The sequence below is a fragment of the Myotis lucifugus genome, unplaced genomic scaffold (genome assembly GCF_000147115.1).
Source record: "Myotis lucifugus unplaced genomic scaffold, Myoluc2.0 scaffold_244, whole genome shotgun sequence".
Taxonomy (NCBI): domain Eukaryota; kingdom Metazoa; phylum Chordata; class Mammalia; order Chiroptera; family Vespertilionidae; genus Myotis; species Myotis lucifugus.
The window spans coordinates 1,154,166-1,177,827 of NW_005871292.1; the positions used below are offsets into that span (position 1 = coordinate 1,154,166).

At 45.2% G+C, this 23,662-nt stretch overlaps 1 protein-coding gene across 1 annotated transcript; it reads left to right on the forward strand.

The window, feature by feature from the left end:
• The first annotated feature begins 2,010 nt into the window (after nucleotides 1-2,010).
• On the forward strand, nucleotides 2,011-21,391 carry PRODH2 (proline dehydrogenase 2). The gene is made up of 10 exons (XM_006098650.2): nucleotides 2,011-2,248; nucleotides 2,325-2,521; nucleotides 2,700-2,838; nucleotides 2,921-3,007; nucleotides 6,089-6,169; nucleotides 6,252-6,407; nucleotides 6,484-6,650; nucleotides 19,696-19,806; nucleotides 20,206-20,291; nucleotides 21,162-21,391. Exons 1-10 carry the CDS (start codon nucleotides 2,075-2,077, stop codon nucleotides 21,344-21,346), a joined length of 1,383 nt encoding a protein of 460 aa, XP_006098712.1. The 5' UTR covers nucleotides 2,011-2,074; the 3' UTR covers nucleotides 21,347-21,391.
• Nucleotides 21,392-23,662: the final 2,271 nt, after the last annotated feature.

Below are 23,662 nucleotides of genomic sequence, written 5' to 3' on the forward strand. Positions count from 1 at the left end.
ACTGCCTTTATTTGTGTTTACAGAAGAGACAGTCTGTGGTTCAGCCCCTGGGTGGCAGTGTTTCTGGATTGACCTCCGAGGCTATAAGTCCTCTCTAGCCATTAGTTAGGTTTTGTTTTCCCTATCGCACTTAATACTGGTTTGGGAGAGTCAACTGCCCAGAGCTGGTTCTTTGATCGTTACTCCCCGCACTGTTTCCCAGGTTCCACAAAAACAACTTTCCCCTGCAGTCTCTGTGAGTGACCCCAATTGGGCGATCCTATGTATTGGGTTTAATAATCAAATGCAAAGATTTAAGGGGCAGGGGAAAAAAAAAAAGAGCCTGAGAAGGTGCACGAATTTGCAACCTTCCACCATCCAGCTCTGTGTGCAGTCTCTTCCGCACATTCTCTCTCCCCTGGCACTAAGCAGCCAGCACACTGGCAAAATCCAAGGCTGCCTTTTTGCATCCAGTCCAGCTATGGGCTTATTTTTAGAGTTTCCTTCTGCCAGCAGCCCTGCAGGACCCCTTCCACACTCACAGATCACGCTGGCCCCAAAGGCCCGCGGACTTTGTGGGGCACAAACTACCCCGGAGCGCGTTCCTCTCTCCAACCTGAATTGCAAACAGCACCTTTATGTAGGCGAAATCTGACCTTTCCGTGAGAAGGAGCAGGGCTCCTCTGAGTCCACGTATTCGCGCTGCTTGAGATCCGGTGTTTCTGGGTTAGTAGCTAATCCCTGGATGCCATGGTTGCAGGATTTCTGGATGTATACGCTTCCGATAACAGCCACTCAAGATGGCGCGGTCTCCGCGGCTGAGCCCACGTTCTGGGAGAGATTTTAGCAGCAGTGGAGGCTGCCTGGTTAGGGGAGCCCGATCCAGCAGTCTCCAACAGTCCCCTTTCTCCGGGAGTCCTCTGCCTTTCCTGGCTGCAAACTGTCTCCCAGCTGAATCTACTCTGCCTATCCGGGCTGGATCATGGGAAAGTTTTTTGGGTCAGGGTGAGGGTACACTATCTCTCAGATGCTGCACCTGATCAAAATCTCCATGTCTGTCACCAAGGCTGTTAGCATCCCTGGCTGCAGTACTCTACGTATGTTGTCACACATTGTTGGTGGGAAGACTGGGTGCTATTCACTTCATTCTATTGGGCAAGGACAACTAGACTCTTATGCCTGGCATCTCATGGACCCTATGCTCCTCTTCCCTTTGATATTTCCATCTTTTCCTGAGTTCTCTGAGTCCCTCTAGTGAATCATTGAACCTGAGGTGGTTTATTGGATCCCCGACACAAGGGTGATGAATGGTATATACCTCACCAGGGGCACAGGCACCAATGAGATTGTGCATACACAGCATGTACTGATTACAGCCAGTAGTTATTGTGTTCATATTGTGTACCAATTTTTGTGTGTCTATGAATTCATTGAATCTTCAGGACAATCCTGTGAGATTGATAAATTTTTATTCCCAGCCCCCACCCATGATTACTTTTTTACTTTTTATTGTGAAATGTATTTTATACTCAGGAGTATAAAATATAGATGTATGGCTTATACTTATGTGGAAAACTGTGAATCATCATCACCTAAAGAATAAAGGACATAGAAGCCCCCATGAACTCCTACCCAGTGACAACTCCTCCCACCTCCTGAGGTAATAATTTTCTTCCTTCTTTTCTTTATAGTTACAGGTTATATGCACTTTCAGATTTCTTCAATAACACTGCACTCTTTCCCATTTTAAGATGAAGCAATTGCAACAAGAGAAGTCAAGTAACTTTCCCAAGATCACAAAGCCAAACTGCCTTGAACCCAGAACCGAGCTCCCACTGGCACATGGTGGACAGCAAATAATTGCGAGCTATTATGCTGAGGGGGTTGGAGGCGTCATTAAGGGTTTTCTTTCCTGTCCATGTTATTCTGAACTCTGTCCCCATCAGTTAATAATTATCTGCCCCCCAAGAAGCTTGTGATCCTAAGATTTGCCTTTCCCTGCCTACTGTCTGGTTAATCAGTCACTGCCCCCAGCTGGTAGCGCAGCTGCCTCCAAAGCCCCTTTGCCTGGTGTAGAAGTGGTGAAGAATTCAGGATGCTCCGGACCTGTCCAGTGCTCTACTCCAAGGCTGGTCCCCCAACTGGGGGCTGGCAGCCCCTGAGCTTTGATGGTGGGGCCTTCCACCTAAAGGGTACTGGAGAACTGATGCGGGCATTGCTGGTGCTCCGGCTGTGTGCCTGGCCCCCTCTGGTCACCCATGGCCTGGCGGTGAGCAGTGACCTTGGGGATGGGCCTAAAGGCTCCCTAGGGCCTGGCATTGAGCCCTCGCTCCCTGTCACCCCAGATCCAGGCCTGGTCTCAGCGGCTCCTGGGCTCCCGGTTCTCGGGCGCACTTCTCCGAGCATCCATCTATGGGCAGTTTGTGGCTGGTGAGACAGCAGAGGAGGTGAGAGGCTGTGTCCAACAACTCCAGACTCTAAGCCTCCGGCCGCTGCTGGCAGTGCCCACAGAAGAGGAGCCAGACTCAGCTGTCAAGACTGGGTGAGTAAGCACAGACACCTCATGGGCCATCACAGTCCATACATGCCTAGTCCTGGCTTGTCATGGGAGGTTTGATTAAAAATAACAAAATTTAAAAAGATTGGATGAGTCCAGGGCCCAGGGAGGCTGGTGGAAGGGGGTTGGCTGCTCCAGGACCTGACACCTGCTGGCTGGGCAGCGAGGCCTGGTATGAGGAGAACCTCAGTGCTATGCTGCGGTGTGTGGACCTGTCACGAAGCCTTCTGGAGACCCCTGGCCCAAATGGGAACATCCTCATGCAGTTGAAGGTGACGGCACTGACCAGCACTCGGCTCTGTGTAAGGAGCTGGCAGGTTGTGGGAGGAAGGTGTGGCTGCCCACCATGTCCCCCTCACCACTCCACCTACCATCCCGTTCCAGAAGGAGCTAACCTCATGGGTCAGAAGGCCAGGGGCTTCCTTGGAGCTGAGCCCTGAGAGGCTGGCAGAAGCCATGGACTCTGGACAGGTAAGGACCTCAGGCTGTGGGAGAAATGAATGGTTGGTGGGAAATGTCAGGAGCAGAGACCCCTGGTCTTGGTGTAGCAGACATGTGCAAGTGGGATGTTCAAACTATTTAATTGCCACTGCTTTCCAGGCTCAGAACAATCACAATAAATGTGGCTGTGGTCCTGGGGCATGGTTGGAATGGATAGAATGTGGATAATATGGGGGCTCTAGGGAAGGGGTCTGGGGGCTCGAAGCTCTGAGGAGTGATTAAGCAGCAGCTCTCTATCAACTACAAGAAGATATATCAGTATTATATCAATCGACTCAACTATGCTAGTGTGTGCTGGAAGTTATGGTTAGACCAGTGGGGTTTGATTTAATCATTCATTCATCCATCCATCCATCCATCCATCTATCCATCCATCCCTTCTTATTTTCATGTCCTATTTCTTTAATCATTCATCCATCCACTCTATCCTAAATTATATATATATATATATATATATATATATATATATATATATATATATATATATATGTTATTGTGATTTTGTTTTGCCAAGTATATACTTTGTGGGGACATATTTTTTCCAACATTTTATTATGAAAATTTCCAAACACATAGAAAAGTTGAAAGAATTTTACTGTGGACACTATATACCTGCCATTGTTAACATTTAACTATATTTGCTTTAAATCATCTGTACCTATATCCATTGCTCTATGCATCTATCAATCCATCTTATTTTTTGATGCACTTCAAAGTAAGTTGAACACATCTGCACACTTCCACCCAAATGCTTCAGAAAGCATCTCACCTATTAGAGTTCAATAATTATTTATAGTACTTTATTTCTTTTCAGGTAAAATCCTATATAATAAAAAGCTAATATGCAAATCAACCAAACAGCAGAACTACCGGTTACTATGACACGCACTGACCAACAGGGGGCAGATGCTAATGCAGGAGCTGCCCCCTGGTGGTTAGTGCGCTCCCACAGGGGGAGCGCTGCTCAGCCAGAAGCTGGGCTCATGATGGAGCGCAGTGGTGGTGGCTGGATCCTCTCCTACCTCCGTGGCAGCCCTAAGAATGTCCGACTCACGGTTTAGGCCTGCTCCATCCCCTGAGGGCTCTCGGACTGTGAAAGGGTGCAGGCCAGGCTGAGGCCCCCTCCACTACCCCGCCTCCCGCCCCCAGTGCAAGAATTTCATGCACCGGGCCTCTATTTTCCATATAATGAAATACACAAATTGTAAAGGTACCCTTTGATGAGCTTTGACAAATAGACAAACCTGAGCAATTCAAATCCCTATAGAGTTATATAACATTTCCATCATTGCAGAAAGTTCCCTTGTGTCCTTTAAGATGTATATAAATAGTGTTATGTTATCTATTTCTTTCTGTTTCATACTTTTTCCCACTGAGCACTTGGACTTTAAGGCCCATCCAAGTGTCTTTGTGAACATCTAATCTATTGCTTACAATTGTTGTTTCTAGCTGTGTGACTTATCTCTCCTGGGATGGACACCCTGGTTACCTCCAAGTCTCCACTACCCTAAACAATACTGCAAGGGGCTGATGTTTTCTTTTTGAAACCCTATAAAAAGTCTGAGTTAGAGGCAGTTATGATTTCCACATTATAAATGTATTCATTCCCTAAATGTTTATTGGCCATCCACCATGTTCCAAGTGCTGTTCTAGGGGTGGAGAAGTGATGACCAAGACAAACAAACTCCCTGCCCTCAAGGCATCACTTGCTAGTCAGGGAGGGGGTAAGAAACAATAATGAAAACCAATACCAATATGTAACAAGTATAAGTAAACATTGTAGGGGCAAATAGGCTGAGGAAGGGGAAAGGGAAGCCCCAGATAGGGAGTTCCATGGGAAAGCTCATTGAGAAGGGAATATTGGACAAAGATCTGCAGGAGAGGTAAGTGGACCTCAGCAGGAAGAGTGTTCCAGGCAGAAGGAACAGCCAGAACAAAGCCTCTGAGGTGGGAAGATACCTGTTATGTTCAATAGCAGGAAGGCCAGTGTGGTTGGAGGGCAGAGAGCAAGGCGGAGAGTGGAAGGGGCCAGAGCAGCAGAGCCGGTGGGCTGCAATGAGGCCTTGGCATTTCAGAGGAAATTGAGGTCCTAAGAGACTAATAGGAGGAAACACTATGACATGTATTGTGAGCAAGCCACTGCTCTAAGCATTTCCTTAGGTCAATTCCAAGCCACTTCTCTCTCCGAGCTTGTTTCCTCACTGAAAAATGGAGCTTGGAATAACTCCTGTCTACTAGGATCATTGTGGAAAGTAAATAAACAAGATAGTAAATGCATCACCTATTATTATTATAATGTCATGGAATGAGTGCTTATTATGTGCTGGCACTGTCTTGTTCTTGTTATGTCCAGGCGCATCTCACCTAGTAACCCATTTTTACCCACATAACTTAATGAGGAAGCTACTATTATTATCTCCACTAGAGGCCCGGTGCACAAAATTTGTGCAGGGGGTGGGGGGTGTCCCTCAGCCCAGCCTGCACCCTCTCCAATCTGGGACCCCTCGGGGGATGTCCGACATCCCTCTCAAAATCCAGGACTGCTGGCTCCTAACCACTCATCTGCCTGCCTGCCTGCCTGCTTCCCCTAACCGCTTTTGCCTGCCAGCCTGATCGCCCCCTAACTGCTCCCTGCCGCCTGATTGATGCCTAACTGTTCCCCTGCTGGCCCAATCACCCCCAACTGCCCTCCCCTGCTGGCCATCTTGTGGGCCATCTTGTGACGACATGAGGGCATCGCGCGAGGGTGCTAGGGCCACCTAAGCTTTTATTAGTATAGATTTTATAGAGGAGAAAATTGAGGCCCAGAGAGGTTATATGACTTGCTCAAGGACAAGCAGCAAAGGTAGAACCAGGATTCAAACTCAGATTCTGGGTTCTTAACCACTGAATTACACTTAAATAAATTGTATATATGTGATATAGCAACTTTTCAGATTTCTAAAAATTCTAAACATATTTCCCTTCCTGGTAGCGGGGAGCGGGGTTGGAGACTTATGCCCTGGAAGAAAGTCCTGAGCTGCTCTCGTCTTCTCTGCTGCCCTCCCCCAGGATCTCCAGGTCTCTTGCCTCAGCACCGAGCAAAACCAGCATCTCCGGGCCTCTCTGAGCCGCTTGCAGCAGGTAGCACAGGTAATGCCTTCTGCTGTGGCCTGGCTCTGCTGCACCCGCTGGGCACCCCTGGGGCTCTGACCATAGTCTTTCTCTCCCTCAGCATGCCCAGGCCCAGCACGTGAGGCTCCTGGTGGATGCTGAGTACACCTCACTGAATCCTGCTCTCTCTCTGCTGGTGGCTGCCCTGGCCTTGCGTTGGAACAGATCCAGGGAGGGTGGGCCCTGGGTGTGGAACACTTACCAGGCCTATCTGAAGGTGTGTGATGGGTTCCGGGGAAATTTGGGCCTGGGTTCCAGCACCCTGATCTGAAGCTGCCCTTGTGCTCTGCCAGGACACTTACGAAAGGCTGAGGCGGGATGCTGAGGCTGCAGACAGGGCTGGCCTGGCCTTCGGGGTGAAGTTGGTACGAGGGGCATATCTGGACAAGGAGAGAGATGTGGCCCAGCTTCAAGGGACCAAAGATCCCACTCAGCCTGACTATGAGGCTACCAGTCAGAGGTAAGAATGGACCAGGCCAGCCCCTGAGACAAATAATAACATCTAACCTTTAACACTCACAACCCATGATGCTGAGCATCCTGTGTGTGTCTACACATTCCTCCCTCTTCCTGGTCTAGGACACCATCATTTCTCACCTTTGTCCTCCCTTCCCAGTCATGACCCACATGCAGCCAGAGGGAGCCTTGTTTATACCTAAGTCAAATCATGTCCCTTCTCAGTTCAAAATCCTTCCATGGATCCCATTGCACCCTCAGTAAACCCCAAATCCTTGCAGCACCCCACAAGGCCCCACATGATCTGGTCACTGTCACCTCTCTAACTTTTCTTTCCACCCTTCTCCTCACTCACTGCACTCCTTGAGGATCCCCAGGGCCTTTGTACTTCCTGTCCTGCTGCCTCGAATGCTCTCCCTCCAGACAGCTGCATGGCACAATCCCTCACCTCCTTAGGTCTTTGTGTATTGGTACCTTCTTGGGGGGCCTTCCCTATCATATTTATCAAAAACTAGATTCTCCTCACCCACTCTCTTCCTGGATTTATTTTTCTCTTTATCACTTACCAGTAGTTAAGATTCTATACAGATTCATACTAAATTGCTCATTGTCTGTCTCCCCCACTAGTGTGTGGGCGCGGGAGGGCAGGGGTTTCTGATTTGTTCACTTCTGAACCTTCAGTGTTTAAAATTGTGTCTGATACACGGTGGTGCTCACTCAGTACAGCTCTGCTGAGTGAATAAACAAACAACTCCAAGCAGAAAGTACTATTATTATCACCCCCATTGCACAGAGGACGAAACTGAGGCACTGAGAAGTGGCAGGGCCAAGACTTGAGCCCAGGCAGACTGGCTATAGAATCCACGCTCTCACCCATCACAAATCAACCTGTGTGGGTGAGCTCATTGGACCTCCCCACCCCATGGCCCTGGGAAGGAGGACTTTATTTCTTCAACACATACTTGCTAGACACCTGATTTAGATCAGGCCCTATTTTAGACCCTGGTCTCAGTAGCAATCAAGGTGACCCTAGGTCAGTGATGGCGAACCTATGACACGCGAACTCATTTTTTTGGTTGATTTTTCTTTGTTAAATGGCATTTAAATATATAAAATAAATATCAAAAATATAAATCTTTGTTTTACTATGGTTGCAAATATCAAAAAATTTCTATATGTGACACGGCACCAGAGTTAAGTTAGGGTTTTTCAAAATGCTGACACGCCGAGCTCAAAAGGTTCACCATCACTGCCCTAGGTCCTGTCGTGAAGGAGCTTTCAAAGTCTGACTCCATTTCACAATGGACCAAGGAGAGGTTTGTACAATTGCAGGGAATTATGCAAGATTTCAGGGCAAGGGGCCAATCCATCCTTGGAACCCAGGGCCAGTGAGTATTTCTAGGCAAGTACCATACAATTCACACACCATAAAATTCACCATTCAAAAGTGTACAATGAATGCAGTAGACTTTAGTATATTCACAGGTTGTGCAACCATTGTCACTATCTAATTACAGAACATTTTCATTACTTCAAAAAGAAATGCCATTTCCATTCATTAGCAGTCACTCCCCATTCCCTCTTCCCCTCAACCCCTGGCAACCACCAGTCTTTTTAAAGTCTCTATGGATTTGCCTATACTGAACATTTCATATAAATAGTATCATGTAATATGTAACCTTTGTATCTGGCTTATTTCATTCAGCATGTTTTCAGGGTTCAACCATGTTGTAGTACATATCTGTGCTTCATTCCTTTTTATGACTAAGTCATATTCCATTGTATGAATGGACTACATTTTATTTATTCATTCATCAGTTGATGGATATTTTAATTGTTTCCATCTTTTGACTGTTGTGAATAATGCTGTTGTGAACATTCATGTACACATTTTTGTGTAAACATACATTCAACTCTCCCAAAAGTTCAGTTATCTGGGAGTGGATTGCAAAATCACATGGTAATTCCATGTTTAAACTTTTGAAGAACTGCTAGATGGTGTTCCACAGTCCTGCACCATTTTACATTCATACCAGCACCTGTTTCAATTTCTGCACATCTTCTTTAGCATGGTACCATTCATGTTTTAATACAGATTTTGAATACTTAATAAATTCACATGATTCAAAAATCAAAATGATATGAAAATGAATACACTGACATATCTCATTTTGACACAAATCCACATCTAATCATGGAGTCTCCCTGGCCCCCACAGTAACCCCTTTTGTTAGTTTCTTACATGTGTTTCCTAAAGTCCTTTATACATATAGAGGCAAACACAAAGGTTTTTGTATTTGCAAAAGGCATCATGTTTACATATTGCTCCTGGCTTTTCCACTCAATTGCATATTTTAAAGGCAAAATAGTCTAGATTTAAAATGACAATGGAGTAAGTGGAAGCTACACTGACACTCCCCCAGGACCAAACTGGAAATACAACTAAAATACAGAAAAAAAAATCCTGAAAAATCAACTGAAGACTAGCTGGAGAGAACCCTAATAACCAAGGACAGAAAGTGGAGACCGCATAGAGACTGGTAGGAAGTGCGGAGGCGCGAAATGGGTGGCTGGGCTCCCACAGACAGCAGCTGAAGTCCCAGAGGGATATCTCAGCTGTGGGGGGTTCCCACTGAGAACTCTGGGATCTAAACTTCAAGCTGGGCTCCCCAGCCCAGAGCACCAGAACTGAGAAAAGTGCCCACATAACACTTGTCTATGAAAAGCAGCAGGGTTGCTGTCTGCCAGACAGAGATGGCTGGAAATGGAGGCACCATTTTGAAGGGCCAATGCACAAAATTTTGTTTTTAGCCACTCACCTTGAGCTCCAGCAGAGGGAGGGCAGAGTGGACTGGAGCTGTGTGAGGAAAGTCCAGGGTTGGGGGCTCTGGGGTTGGAGCTCGGAGGGCAGCCAACTCAGTTTCCTATGTTGAGTCATATGTTGAGTCATTATATCACGATGTGGAGGACATCTTTCTCCAGTGGACCTTTGTTATGCAGGTGATTTTTGCCAGGGGAAAGGCAGTCAACACACCCTGTTAGAAGAACTCTCACTCCACCCTGAGATCAATAGCCTGAGGCCAATCAAGGCTGATAACAATCTGACTGCAGGCAGAGGAGGATCTCTAGAGCCTTTGAGTCTTTGCCTGATCTCCTTCTTGGCTTGGGGCTAGGAAAAGCAGACCCTGGTGCACATCTTGGTCCTTTCCAAAGGCACCCAGCCCCAGGAGAGGGAGCTACAAGCTGGGGATTGTTGACAGATCCAAACAGTACTGAGGGACAGTCACAAACAGTGTTTGAGATTGTCCTGCACTAGAGATTGGGAGTCTTAGCAGATCTACCTAATACATAGACAAAAACCCAAATGGGCAGCCAAAATGGAGAGACAAAAACAAGCCCCAAAAGAAGGAACAAGATTCTCCAGAAGAAGTTATAAATGAAATGTCAATAAATTTATCTGATATAGAGTTCAGAATAATGATGGCAAAGATGTTCAGTAGCATGAGAAAAAATATAGTAACTATGAAAAAAGACCAGTTGGAAATAAAGAATGACATAGCACTACTACAGAGCACATAGGAAGGAATACACAGCAGATTAGAAAAAGCTGAGGATCGGATCAGTGAATTAGAAGACAGGGTAGAAAAAAAATCACTCAGAGAACCAAAAAGAAAAACCAATTAAAAAACAGCAGGACAAGTTAATGGAGATATGGGACAACATGAAATGTAACAATATTCACATTATTGGAATGCCAGAAGGAGAAGAAAGTGAACAAAGGATAGAGAATGTGAAGAAATAATCTCAGAAAACTTCCCTAACCTGCTGAAAGAAAAAGTCACACAAGTTCAGGGGCATAGGGAGTCCCAAGTTAGAAGAACCCAAACAGGCCCACACTCAGATACATCATAATTAGAATGCCAAAAATTAAAGACAAACAGAAATTCCTAAAGGCAGCAAGAGAAAAGCAAACTGCTACCTACAAAGGAGCTCCCATAAGGCTTCCAGCTGATTGATCATCAGAAATTCTATAAGTCAGAAGGAAATGGCATGAAGTACTCAAGGTAATGAAAAGCAAGAATTGGAAACCAAGATTATTATATTTACCAAAGCTATCATTCAAAATAGATGGTGAAATAAAGAGCTTCCCAGACAAAAAAAAAAAAAAGACTAATAGAGTTTATCACCACCAAACCAGCACTGCAAGAAATTTTAAAGGGACTGCTGTAATGAGAAGAATCAAAGAGGGAGATTAAAAAAATAGGCATAAAGAATGAAAATGGCAATAAGTAAGTACTTACCAAAAATAACCTTAAATGTAAATGGATACTATGCTGCTGTTAAAAAGAAGGAACTCTTACCATTTGCAACAGCATGGATGGAAATGGAGAGCATTATGCTAAGTGAAACAAGCCAGTCAATGAAGGAAAAATACCACGTGATCTCACTCTTTCATGGATAATTAAGACCATTACAAACTTTTGAACAATAATAAATACAGTGGCAGAGCTGCCTCAAACTGATTGTCGGACTGCAGTGGGAAGGCCAGGGAGGGTTGGGGGACAGGAGGGAGGGGAGTAAGAGATCAACCGAAGGACTTGTATGCATCCATATAACCATAACTAATGGACATAAGACACTGGGGGGTAAGGGAGGGCAGGGGCTTGTCAAGGGCGGGGGGGAAAAAAAGGACACTTATGTAATACCCTTTGTAATACTTTTAGCGAAAAATAAAAAAAAATGTAAATGGATTAAATGCTCCAATCAAAAGACATAGGATAGCTGAATGGAGTACAAAAACATGACCCAATTATATGTTGTCTACAAGAAACCCACTTCAGAACAAAAGACTCACACAGGATGAGAGTGAAGAGATGGAAAAAATTTCCATGCAAATGGAAATGAAAAAATAAAAAGCTGCGATAGCAATACTCACATCTGACAAAACTTCAAAATGAAGGCCATCACAAGAGACAACAAAGATTACTACATAATACTAAAGGGATTGATCCAATGAGAGAATATAACCCTGTAAACATATATGCACCCAAAATAGAAGCACCTAAATATAAAAAAAAAAACTTCTAAAGGACTTTAAGGGAGAGGTCAACAGCAATATAGTCTGTAGAATATACATTCTTCTCAAGTGCACATGGGTCATTCTCAAAGGTAGACCTCATGTTAAGACACAAAATAAGTATCTACAAGTTCAAGAAGATTGAAATCATATCAAGCACCTTCTCAGACCACAATGGAATGAAATTAGAAATCAACTACTATAAAAACACTCAAAAACATTCAGACACATGGATGCTAAATAGCATGTTATTTAACAATGAGTGGGTTACCAATAAGATAAAGAAAGAAAAACAAAAAACAAAATACAAGGCTCTAGGGGACCCAGACACATACGAGGAGAAACTGGACTGTCTGGCATCGGGGCAGGAACTCGGGGGTAGCTTTCTTCCAGAGAGAGATGGTTGTAGCAGTCATTGTTCCCATGCTGGGACCTCCCTGGTGCAGGACTGACTGGTGGCCATTTCTGTTTGCTCTGCCCTGGTGATTCCCTGAGACCCAGCCCCACCCAATTTACAACCTCACCCAAGCTGTGCACAGCAGCTTTTGCATATGAATGGCCTGTCCTTTCTCAGGATAAAAACCTACCAAACAAGCTGCAGCTGGGGTAGGGAGCCCCAAACCTATCAATAAAAGACCCAGGACCCAGCACCAGCACCAGCCTGCCTTGCTTCACAGCTGGGCCTCATCTGGACACTTCCAAACCCAATACAAAGAGAAGGAATCTGCAGATCTCTCTGTAGCTCCTGCTGGATGGCCCTAGGCAGTGGCTGACTTTGCACCTCCCTAGAGACCCAAAAGCCAGTGTACCAGTGGTCAGTGTGAGACCATACCAGGTTACAAGTCTACAACTCCACAAGTGACACACTCAAGAGGCAGATTCAGTGAGCACCAAAGTCCCACTGAAGCAAGTTCTGCTCCATAAGGGTGTCTCCTGCATAGCAGCTCTCCCACTGTAGTCACAGCTGGTCCTCACAGCCAATTGGCCTGGAGGTCAATTCCTCTCAGTGACACCAACAGCAATCAAGGCTCAACTACAACAAGACTGTGCACACAGTCCACAAAAGGATGCACCTAGAGTGTCCACCTCAGGTGATTGAGGAGGCTGAGCCACTGGGTCCTATAGGACACCTACTACACAAGGCCACTCTATCAACTCAAAGAGACTTAGCAGCTACCCAATACATAGAAACAAACACAGGAAAGCAGCCAAAATGTGGAGACAAAGAAACATGTCACAAATGAAAGAAATGGAAGAAAGCAAACTACTACTGGATATAGAGTTTAAAACCACAGTTATAAGATTACTCAAGAATCTTCTGGAAACCTCCAAGGGACTTAGTGAGACTTTCAAGGATCTTAGTGAGAATGTCAAAAAAATGGGAAAGGACCAGTCAGAAATTAAGCATACACTGACTGAAATAAAGAATCATATACAGGGATTCAACAGTAGACTAGAGGATCCCAAGAACCAAATAAATGATTTGAAATATGAGGAAGCAAAAAACACCCAACTAGAAAAGCAAAAAGAATCCAAAAATATGAAGATAGTGAAAGGAGCCTCTGGGACAACTTCAAGTGTACCAACATCCGAATTATGGGGGTGCCAGAAGAAGAGAGAGAGCAAGATATTGAAAACCTATTTGAAAAAATAATGACAGAAAACTTCCCCTACCTGGTGAAAGAAATAGACTTACAAGTACAGGAAGCACAGAGAACCCCAAACAAGAGGAACCAAAGAGGACCACACCAAGACACATCATAATTAAAATGCCAAGGGCAAAAGACAAAGAGACAATCTTAAAAGCAGCAAGAGAAAAGCAGTTAGTTACTTATGAGGGAGTTACCATATGACTGTCAGCTGATTTCTCAACAGAAACTATGCATTCCAGAAGGGAGTGGCAAGAAATACTCAAAATGATGAATAGCAAGAACCTACAACCAAGATCACTCTATGCAGCAAAGCTATCATTCAGAATTGAAGGTCAGATAAAGAGCTTCACAGACAAGAAAAAGTGAAGGGAGTTCATCACCACCAAACCAGTATTATATGAAATGCTGAAGGGTATTCTTTAAGAAGAGGAGGAAAAAGAAAAAGGTAAAGATAAAATATAAACAACTAAGTGGCAACAAATACATATCAACAATTGAATCTAAAACTCAAATGAATAAAAACACCTGATGAACAGAATAAACTGGTGAATGGAATAGAATCAGGGGCATGGAAATGGAACAGACTGATGATTCTCAGAGGGAAGAAGGTGTGGGGGTGCAGGAAGAGATTAGACAAAGATCTTGTATGCATGTATGCATTACCTATGGACACAGACAATAGGGTGGTGAGGGCCTGGGGCGGGGTGGGAACCGGGTGGAGGGGAGCTATAGGGGGAAAAAAGGAGGGACATCTGAATAAAGATTAATTAAAAATAAATAAATAAAGTAAATAAAAGGAGAACAAAAAAATTTCATGAGAATGAACACACAACTACTCAAAATCTCTGAGACAGAGTAAAAGCAGTCCTGAGAGGGAAGTTCAAAGCACTACAGGCCTACAAAAAAAAAAAAAACCCACAAGAAAAATTAATAATAAATGATTGAACCCTACAACTTAAAGAATTAGAAAGAGAACAACAAGAAAAGCACAGAGTAAGTAGAAGGAAGGAAATAATAAAGATTAGGGCAGAAATAAATGACATAGACTGAAAAAACAATACAAAAGATCAATGAAATCAAGAGCTGGTTCTTTGAGAAGATAAATAAGACTGGTGAACCATTAGCCAGATTCATCAAGAAACAAAGAGAAAGGACCCAAATAAATAAAATCAGAAACGAAAGCAGAGAAGTAAAAATTGACACCACAGAAAAACAAAGGATTGTAAGAAAATAATATGAACAACTATATAACAACAAGTTGGACAATGTGGGTGAAATGGACAAATCCCTAAAAAAAATACAACCTTCCAAAACTGAATCAGGAGGAATCAGAAAACCTGAATAGGCCAATAACAATTGATGAAATAGAAACAGTATACAAAAAATCCCAGCAAACAAAAGCCATGGTCCGGACGACTTCACAGGGGAGTTTTACCAAACATTCAAAGAAAAACTGACACCTATCCTCCTCAAACTATTCCAAAAAATCCAAGAGGAAGGAACACTTTCAAGATCTTTTTATGAAGCCAGCATTATCCTAATTCCAAAACCAGATAAAGACACTACAGGCCAATATCCCTGATGAACATAGATGCTAAAATCCTCAACAACATATTAATAAATTGATCCAGCAATATATTAAAAATATCATTCACCATGACCAAGTGGGATTTATTTTGGGGATGCAAGGCTGGTACAATATTCATAAATTAATAAATGTGATACATCACATAAATACATTGACAAAAATCACATGATCATATCAATAGATGCAGAAAAAGCATTCAACAAAATGCAATAACCCATTTTTGATAAAAACTCTCAGCAAAGTGGGAAGGGATCATATCTCAACTTAATAAAGGCCATATATGACCAAGTTACAGGCAACATCATACTCAATGGGCACAAACTAAAACCATTTTCCCTAAGAACAGGAACAAGAAAGAGATGTCTGCTTTCACCACTCCTATGCAACATAGCACTGAAAGTCCTAGCCACAGAGTTCAGACAAGAAGAATAAATAAAAGGCATCCAAAGTAGAAAGGAGGAAGTAAAACTCTCATTATTCACAGATAACATGATATTGTACATGGAAAACCCTAAAGACTCCACCAAAAAACTACTAGAGTTAATAAAGGAATTTGGCAATGTAGCAGGATACAAAATTAACACCCAGAAATCAATGGCATTTTTATACACCAATAATGAATACTCAGAAAGAGAAACTAAACAAATAATCCCATTTACCATTGTAACAAAAAAATTAAGATACTTAGGAATAAACTTAACCAAGGAGGTAAAGGATTTGTACTTGGAAAACTACAGGACATTGAAAAAAGGGATAGAGGAAGATATAAACAAGTGGAAGAATATACCATGTTCATGGATTGGTAGAATTAACATTAAAATATCCATACTACCCAAAGCAATCTACAGATGCAATGCAATCCCTATTAAAATACCCAACAGTATATTTCACAGATCTAGGACAAATACTCCAAAAATTTATATGGAACCAAAAAAGACCTAGAATAGCTGCAGCAATCTTGAGAAAAAAGAATAAAGTTGGAGGGATCACAATACCAGATAAGAAGTTATACTACAAAGCCACTGTAATCAAAACAGCCTGGTACTGGCACAAGAATAGGCATATAGATCAATGGAATAGAACAGAGACCCCAGAAATAGACCCAAGTCATTACACTCAATTAATATTTGACAAAGGAGCCAAGAATACACAGTGGAAACAAGACAGACTCTTCAATAAATAGTGTTGGGACAATTGGACAGATACATGCAAAAAGAAATGAAACTAGACCACCAACTTACACCATACACAAGAATAAACTCAAATGAATAAAAGATGTAAATGTAAGTCATGAAACCATAAAAATCCTAGAAGAAACCACAGGCAGCAAAATCTCAGACATCTCTTGTAGCAATATGTTTGCGGATACATCTCCTAGGGCAGTGGTCGGCAAACTGCGGCCCCTTGAGTGTGGCTCTTCCACAAAATACCACGTGCAGGCGCACATGTACAGTGCGATTGGAACTTCGTGGCCACACTCAAGGGGCCAAAGAGCCGCATGTGGCTCGGGAGCAGCAGTTTGCAGACCTCTGTCCTAGGGCAAAGGAAACTAAGGGAAAAATAAACAAATGGGACTACATCAAAACGAAAAGCTTCTGCACAGCAAAAGAAACCATCAACAAAATGAAAAGGGAGCCCACTGTATGGGAGAACATATTTGTCAATGATACATCTAATAAAGTTAATATCCAAAATATGTAAGGAACTCATACAACTTAACAACAGGAAGACAAACGATCCAATTTAAAAAAATATCATGCCCTAGCCCGTTTGGCTTAGTAGATAGAGTGTGAGCCTGAGGACTGAAGAGTCCTGAGTTCACTTTTGGTCAAGGGCACATGCCTGGGTTGTGAGCTCAGTCCTCAGTAGGGAGCATGCAGGAGGCAGCCGATCAATGATTCCCTCTCATCATTGATGTTTCTATCTCTCTCTCCCTCTCCCTTCCTCTCTGAAATCAATCCTATATAATAAAAGGCTAATATGCAAATTGACTGAAAGGTGGAACGACCAGTCACTATGACACATACTGACCACCAGGGGGCAGATGATCAAAGCAGGAGCTGACCCCTGGTGGTCAGTGCACTCCCACAGGGGGAGCTCCGCTCAGCCAGGGCTCACAGCTGGTGAGTGCAGCGGCAGTGGCGGGAGCCTCTCCCACCTCCGCAGGCAGTGCTAAGGATGTCCGACTGATGGTTTAGGCCTGCTCCCTGCGGGCCTAAGCGTCAGTCAGACATCCCCCAAGGGCTCCTGGACTGTGAGAGGGCACAGGCCAGGCTGAGGGACACACCTCCCCCCAAGTGCACAAATTTCGTGCACCTGGCCTCTAGTAAAAATATTTTTTTAAAAGTAGTCAAAGGACCTAAATAGACACTTCTCCAAAGCAGACACATAGATGGCCAAGAGACATATGAAAAAATGCTCAAAGTCAATAAAAAAAATATTTTTTTAAAGCAACAATGAGATATCACCTCACACCTGTCAGAATGGCTACCATCAACAAATGACAAATGCTGGCGAGGATGTGGAGAATAGGAACCCTAGTACACTGTTGGTGGGAATGCAGACTGGTGCAGCCATTATGGAAAACAGTATGAAGTTTTCTCAAATAATTAAATATGGCCTGGAAGCGTGGCTCAGTGGTTGAGTGTTGACCTATGAACCAAGAGGTTATGGTTCGATTCCTGGTCAGGGCACATGCCCAGGTTGTGGGCTCGATTCCCAGTGTGGGGCATGCAGGAAGCAGCCGATCAATTATTCTCTCTCATCACTGATGTTTCTATCTCCCTCTCCCTTCCTCTCTGAAATCAATAAAAAATATATTTTTTAAAAAAATTAAATACGGGCCCTAGCCAGTTTGGCTCAGTGAATAGAGCATCAGCCTGTGGACCAAAGGGTCCTGGGTTCTATTCCAGTCAAGGGCACATGCCTGGTTGTGGGTTTGATCCCAGTAAGAGCACGCAGGAGGCAGCCGATCAATGATTCTTTCTCATCATTGATGTTTCTATCTCTCTCTCCCTCTCCCTTCCTCTCTGAAATCAATAAAAATATATTTTAAAAAAATTAAATATGGAACTGCCATTTGGCCCAGTGATCCCACTTCTAGGAATATATCCTAAGAAACCCAAAACACCAATCAGAAAGAATATATGCACCCCTCTGTTTATAGCACTAATTTACAATAGGTACAGCCCAAGTGCCCATCAGTAAATGATTGGATAAAAAAGCTGTGGTACATTTACACCATGGAATATTCTGCAGGTATAAAAAATAAGGCTCTCTTACCCTTTGAGAGAGCATGGAGGGACCTGGAGACTATTATGCTAAGTAAAATAAGCCAGTCAGAGAAAGATAAGTATCACATGAGCTCATTCATATCTGATGAATAAAATAAACTGATGAACAAAATAGATCCAGAGATTTAGAAGCATGGAATAGACTGCGGAATCTCAGAGGGAAGGCGGGGAGGGTGGGTGGGAAGAGATAAACCAAAGATCATGTATGCATAACCCCTAGGCACAGACAATAGGGTGGTGAAGACCTGGGTTGGGCTAGAAGAGGTCAATGGGGGGAATAAAGGGGACATATGTAATACTTTCAACAATAAAATTTTAATTTAAAAAAAGGCAAAATACTCTAGTAATAATGAGCCCAAGTCTTGGAGCATCAGCCTGGGTTCCATACTGATTGGGGAGGCTGAGCTCTGGGTCCTATAGGACACCTACTTGGCCATTTCTAGCTGTGTGACCTGGGGACAAGAGACTTAACCTCTTTCACCTTCAATCTCTCCCTCTGTAAAATGGGGGTAATCAGAACATCTGCCTCACAGAGTTGATTTGAGAGTGAGATGAATGAATATATGTATGTCAGGCAAGGAGACTTAATGAAGGGACTAAATTAATGGAGTGCAGGCAAGGCTGGAAGAACCCACAGGGAATGTTGAAGCACCTAGGAACCCACAAAAGTGGGAAGCCGTTATGGCCCCTGTGCTATAGGTAAGGAAGGAGAGCCACCCTGGAGGAGATGTGGCCAACATAGGACAGTTAGGGTAGAGCAGGGAGGGGGCTAAGGGACAAAACACCTGAGTTCTCTTTCCTCTCACCTCTGATCTTCTGCCCATGACTCCATGGGTGATACAGAACATAAAAGTCAGCCTCCAGAGGGGCAGAGAAGAACAAAGAACAGATCTGGAGGGCAATGGAAAATAGCCTGTGAAGGCTGTAAGGTGGCATCTGGCCTACAGCAGCTCAGAAAGCATTTTCCAGTCTTTTCATCTTTCTGTGCCCAGAGTGTCCTTGTTCTTTCTACAGCTACATGGCCATCCTCCGTGTGCCATCATTCATCTAGCCAGTCCCCTACTTACAGACATCTGGGTTGTTGCTAGTCTTGTTCTATAGACAATGCTGCAGTGAATGACCTTAAGGAAACATCAACTTCTGCATGTGATGTGGCCCTTTGTTGTGAGACTGCCGTTATGACAAAGGCTTTTTGTACACCTTCATCTCACTCCATCCTCACAGCATCACTGTTAGGTGAACTCACATTGTTACAAGAGAGGAAAAAATGCTCTGGGAAGGAATGTTCCTTGCAGCCAGTCCAGGAGGAAGTGGGGTATTTTGTGACTCCAGAGTTCTTGCTCTTAGGCACCCCATGTCCCAAGAACAGAAATGCCCAGTCCCTGAGGCCTGACCCTTGCTCACCAGGTACCATAGCTGAATGGAGCAACTCTCTTCAGTTACAGACGCTGTCTAGAGCTGATGCTGACTCATGTGTCCCACCGTGGCCCCATGTGCCACCTCATGGTGGCTTCCCACAATGAGGAATCTGTTCACCAAGCAACCAAACGGTATGAGGTGGGCCCCTCCCTTCCTCTCCCTCACTCAAATGCTAGGGATAGGTAGAGGATGGTGGACATGGAACAAGAGGAGGAGCAGTGTGGGGACAGCAGGTTCAGAGGAATTCTGGGGAGGGTATTAGAAACATTTAACCCCTGCTATGCCTGTAGGTCTTGTAGGCCCCAGCTGAACAAGGCCTCATCTCTTATTTGCTGGGGCATGGGGAGGTCTGAGGGCATCAGGGAACTCACTAAGGAACTTTCAGGGACTTCAGAGCACTAGTTATTTATCATTAAGTTTAGAAGTATTTTAATATTTAAATAACTGGAATAGCCCTGTGGGTACCTAATGGCTGACTTTCAGCTCAGACTCAGCCACTGTCTGGATTGGTGATCTGGCCTTTTCTGTAGCATGTGGGAGCTGGGCATTCCTCCGGACGGGCCTGTCTGTTTTGGACAACTTCTGGGGATGTGTGACCACGTCTCTCTGGCATTGGGTATGTGAATGGCTCATTCCTCACCACCACCACGCCTCACCCAGCCCCAGGCCTCACTCCTTCTCAGCCAGTCCCCTCTCACATTCCCAACCATTGCCTGGCCATCCTCCTCTCTAGAGTCTTCAGATGGCCCAGTCTCCAGACCCTCCCAGAGAGATCTGTTACTCCAATGTCTAAGGCCTTGCAGGCCTTTGTCTCTGTGCCTGCTGTCTGGTGTTTAGCTGGTTCTTGATCATGCTGTCTTTGCTCCCCAGGGACTGAGACCAGAAGAATTATGTTTTCCTCTGCCATTGTACCCTAAATTCATAGCTTCAGGTTTCTTGAGATATCCCAGATATGCAAATTTAGGCTGCATATGTAAGGGGATTTACTCCTGGCCACAACCTCTCAGAGGTGGATTTCTCTGCTTTCTTCCCTGCTCTACTTATGGTCAAGGCCATTCCCTTGGAGTGGAGGGAACTCTTACTCTGAGGGTGTACATTTTTTGTGTTCCAGCTGAATGTGGGGGAGTTCTCTACACCCTGGTCAGACTTTGGCCTCATTTTCTGTATCCCTTGGGCTCTGTGAAGTCATCAAACAGCAGCTCAATGTTGCCTTCAGGACAGAAGTGCTTCCTGTGCATCCTTTCCCTCTCTGGTTCTCACTTTCTCTTAATTCTTGGATTAGCAAATTCCTTATTCTCTTGGCAGCATTTTAAACTTTAAGATTTTTTTAATGTTAACTCCAGAATTGTTAGTTTTCCAGTAGGAAATGTTGTCTAACTCATTTAGTCTGTCATGTTCTCAGAACTGGAAATCTCTGTTCTAGATGGGGCCTAGGGGAGCCTCTCTCCAAACATGAGCCCACATCCTGCTTACACTCTCCCTGCAGGGCAGGCTGGCTATGCCGTGTATAAGTCCATCCCCTACGGCTCCCTGGAGGAGGTGATCCCCTACCTGATCCGGAGGGCCCAGGAGAACCAGAGTGTGCTGCGGGGTGCCCGCAGGGAATGGGAGCTGCTCAGTCAAGAACTTCGGCGGAGGCTGCTGGGGCGGGGCCTGAGGGTACCTTCTTAGTTCCCCCAGGGGTTATGTGGTCAATAAAGGTCCTGAGCTACTGCCCAGGCTGCTGCCCTGCACTGAAGCTGCCTCCTTGGGGAGGGGATAATCTTGACCCCAGTCAGCCAAAGAGGGTGCTCTGCAGCTCATTAGATAACCCTACAGCAGTGGTTCTCAACCTTCCTAATGCCGCGACCCTTTAATACAGTTCCTCATGTTGTGGTGACCCCCAACCATAAAATTATTTTTGTTGCTACTTCATAACTGTAATTTTGCTACTGTTGTGAATTATAATGTAAATATCTCATATGCAGGATGTATTTTCATTGTTACAAATTGAACATAATTAAAGCATAGTGATTAATCACAAAAACAATATGTAGTTATATATTTGTTTTCCGATGGTCTTAGGTGAAAGGGTCGTTCGGCCCCCAAAGGGGTCGCAACCCACAGGTTGAGAACCGCTGCCCTAGAGCATAGCAAGGGCATTGATCAAAGACTAACGAAACCTTCCCCCACCCTGAAGCAGTCTATCCTAAGATGGGCCTGGGGTCAGCTCTCTTCAGCCAGTCAGTGACTGAAGCAGGAACTTTCTTCACTCCAGTGGATGCCCAGATAAGGAGGAGATACTGAGGCACCGAAGTCGAGAGTCTGGGCTACAGCCACACCTGCAGGGAGAGACAGAGGGGAAAGGCAAAATACTCTCATTTAGTAACATTTTCTGAGGCCCCTTCTGAGCTAGACTCTGAGGTGAACAATGCTAGGGACACAACAGTGCCAAAGACAACCCCAGGCCCAGCCTCACAGGGTTCTTAGTCCAGTAGAGGTAGACAGACCCATCTTCAGACAGTGATAGTCCAGAATGGTCAGGCTGTGATGGGGAAAGCCCATGCATCAGGCCAGAGGAGACACCTCTGTGATCAAGAGAGCTTCCCAAAGTATTCATAAGAATAACCAAGTGAACATGGAGAAGAGCATTCAAAGGCAAGGGCATGTGCATAAACAGAATTGGGAAACAGACTGGGGCGTGTGGAGACAAGGATGGAGGATGGGCAGGGCCAGATGATGCAATTTTAGATGCCAGGCTACAGAGCATTGACCTGGTCCCAAGGTCACTGGGGAGTCAGGAGCATTTCAAGCAGGGGAGAGACAGTCAGGTTTGGCTTTAAGAAGATCCCCCTGGCTGCCATGTGGTGGGTGAACCAGAGTGGGGAGACAGGCTGGGAGCCCAGGGGAATCTGGAGTAGGAAACCCCCCAGGGCTAGGCTGTGGGGGAGGGGAGAGAGGGCAATCAGGAGATTGAGTGGGATGTGGGATTAATAGGCTGGAAGGGAAGGAGCCTAGGCCTCTGGCTTGAAGTGGGGACAGTGGGGCAAATCCTGAGATAGGGATCAGGAAGGAAATGCAGTTTTGGGGAGATACTGAGGCCACTGTAGGACCTAGTGGGTATGAAGGTCCCAAGAGGAGATGTCTAGGATATTGCGGGGCCCCAGGTCTGGGGAAAAGAGGAGAAGCTGAGGCAGAACAGAGAGATGAAACAGCCCCTGGTGGTGGGTGGGAAGTATGCGACCAAGACCACCAAGCACAGGGATAGGAAGGCCAGCTGGCGGGGTAGGAAGGCTACTTTGGGTGCAGCTGACAGCTCCAGGCAGACATCAGTGTCTGTTTTCTCTGGTCACCTCAGAGCCCTAGGGGGAGGGTGCCTCTCGCTGGAGGCAGCCTATTGTGCAAACGCAAATGTGGCAGGAAGCCATTGATGTACCTGTGCTTAGGATTCCCACCCAAATTGCCAGAGCTAGTGCTCCAGGATCACCTGGCAGACACATAGTGATCACTGTTGAAGCCCAAAGGTAGGTGCTAAGCCCCATTACCTTGGTCTGGGCCCCAGAAACTTCTTAGAGCTTACTGGGTCCTCAGCTTTCCACCAGACCCTGCTCCTGCCCTGCTGACCCCACCCTCAGGCTGTCCTCCTCTTCCCCACTCCTTTATCATAGCCTGGCTCCATTTCGCAGACCCTTGCCAAGCATGTCAAACTCGCCACCAGTAGGCCGAATGCGGCCCACCAGCCACGAGTTTGACATGCTAGTGACCCCTTTCTGCCATTGGTCCTTCCCCTAACCTGTAGACCCCACCCCAGCACACTGATACTTCCCTAAACCTTAGCCTGCTCCCTAACCCTCAGACCCTCTCATAGCCCACAGAACTTGAGCCCTCTCTTCTCCCTCAAGCCCCAGCCACTACACGCAGGCCAGGGCCCTTTCCCCAGCTCACAGAACCTACCTTCCAACCGTCCTCTTCCCTTGGACCTACTCTCACAGCCCATAGACCCCACCG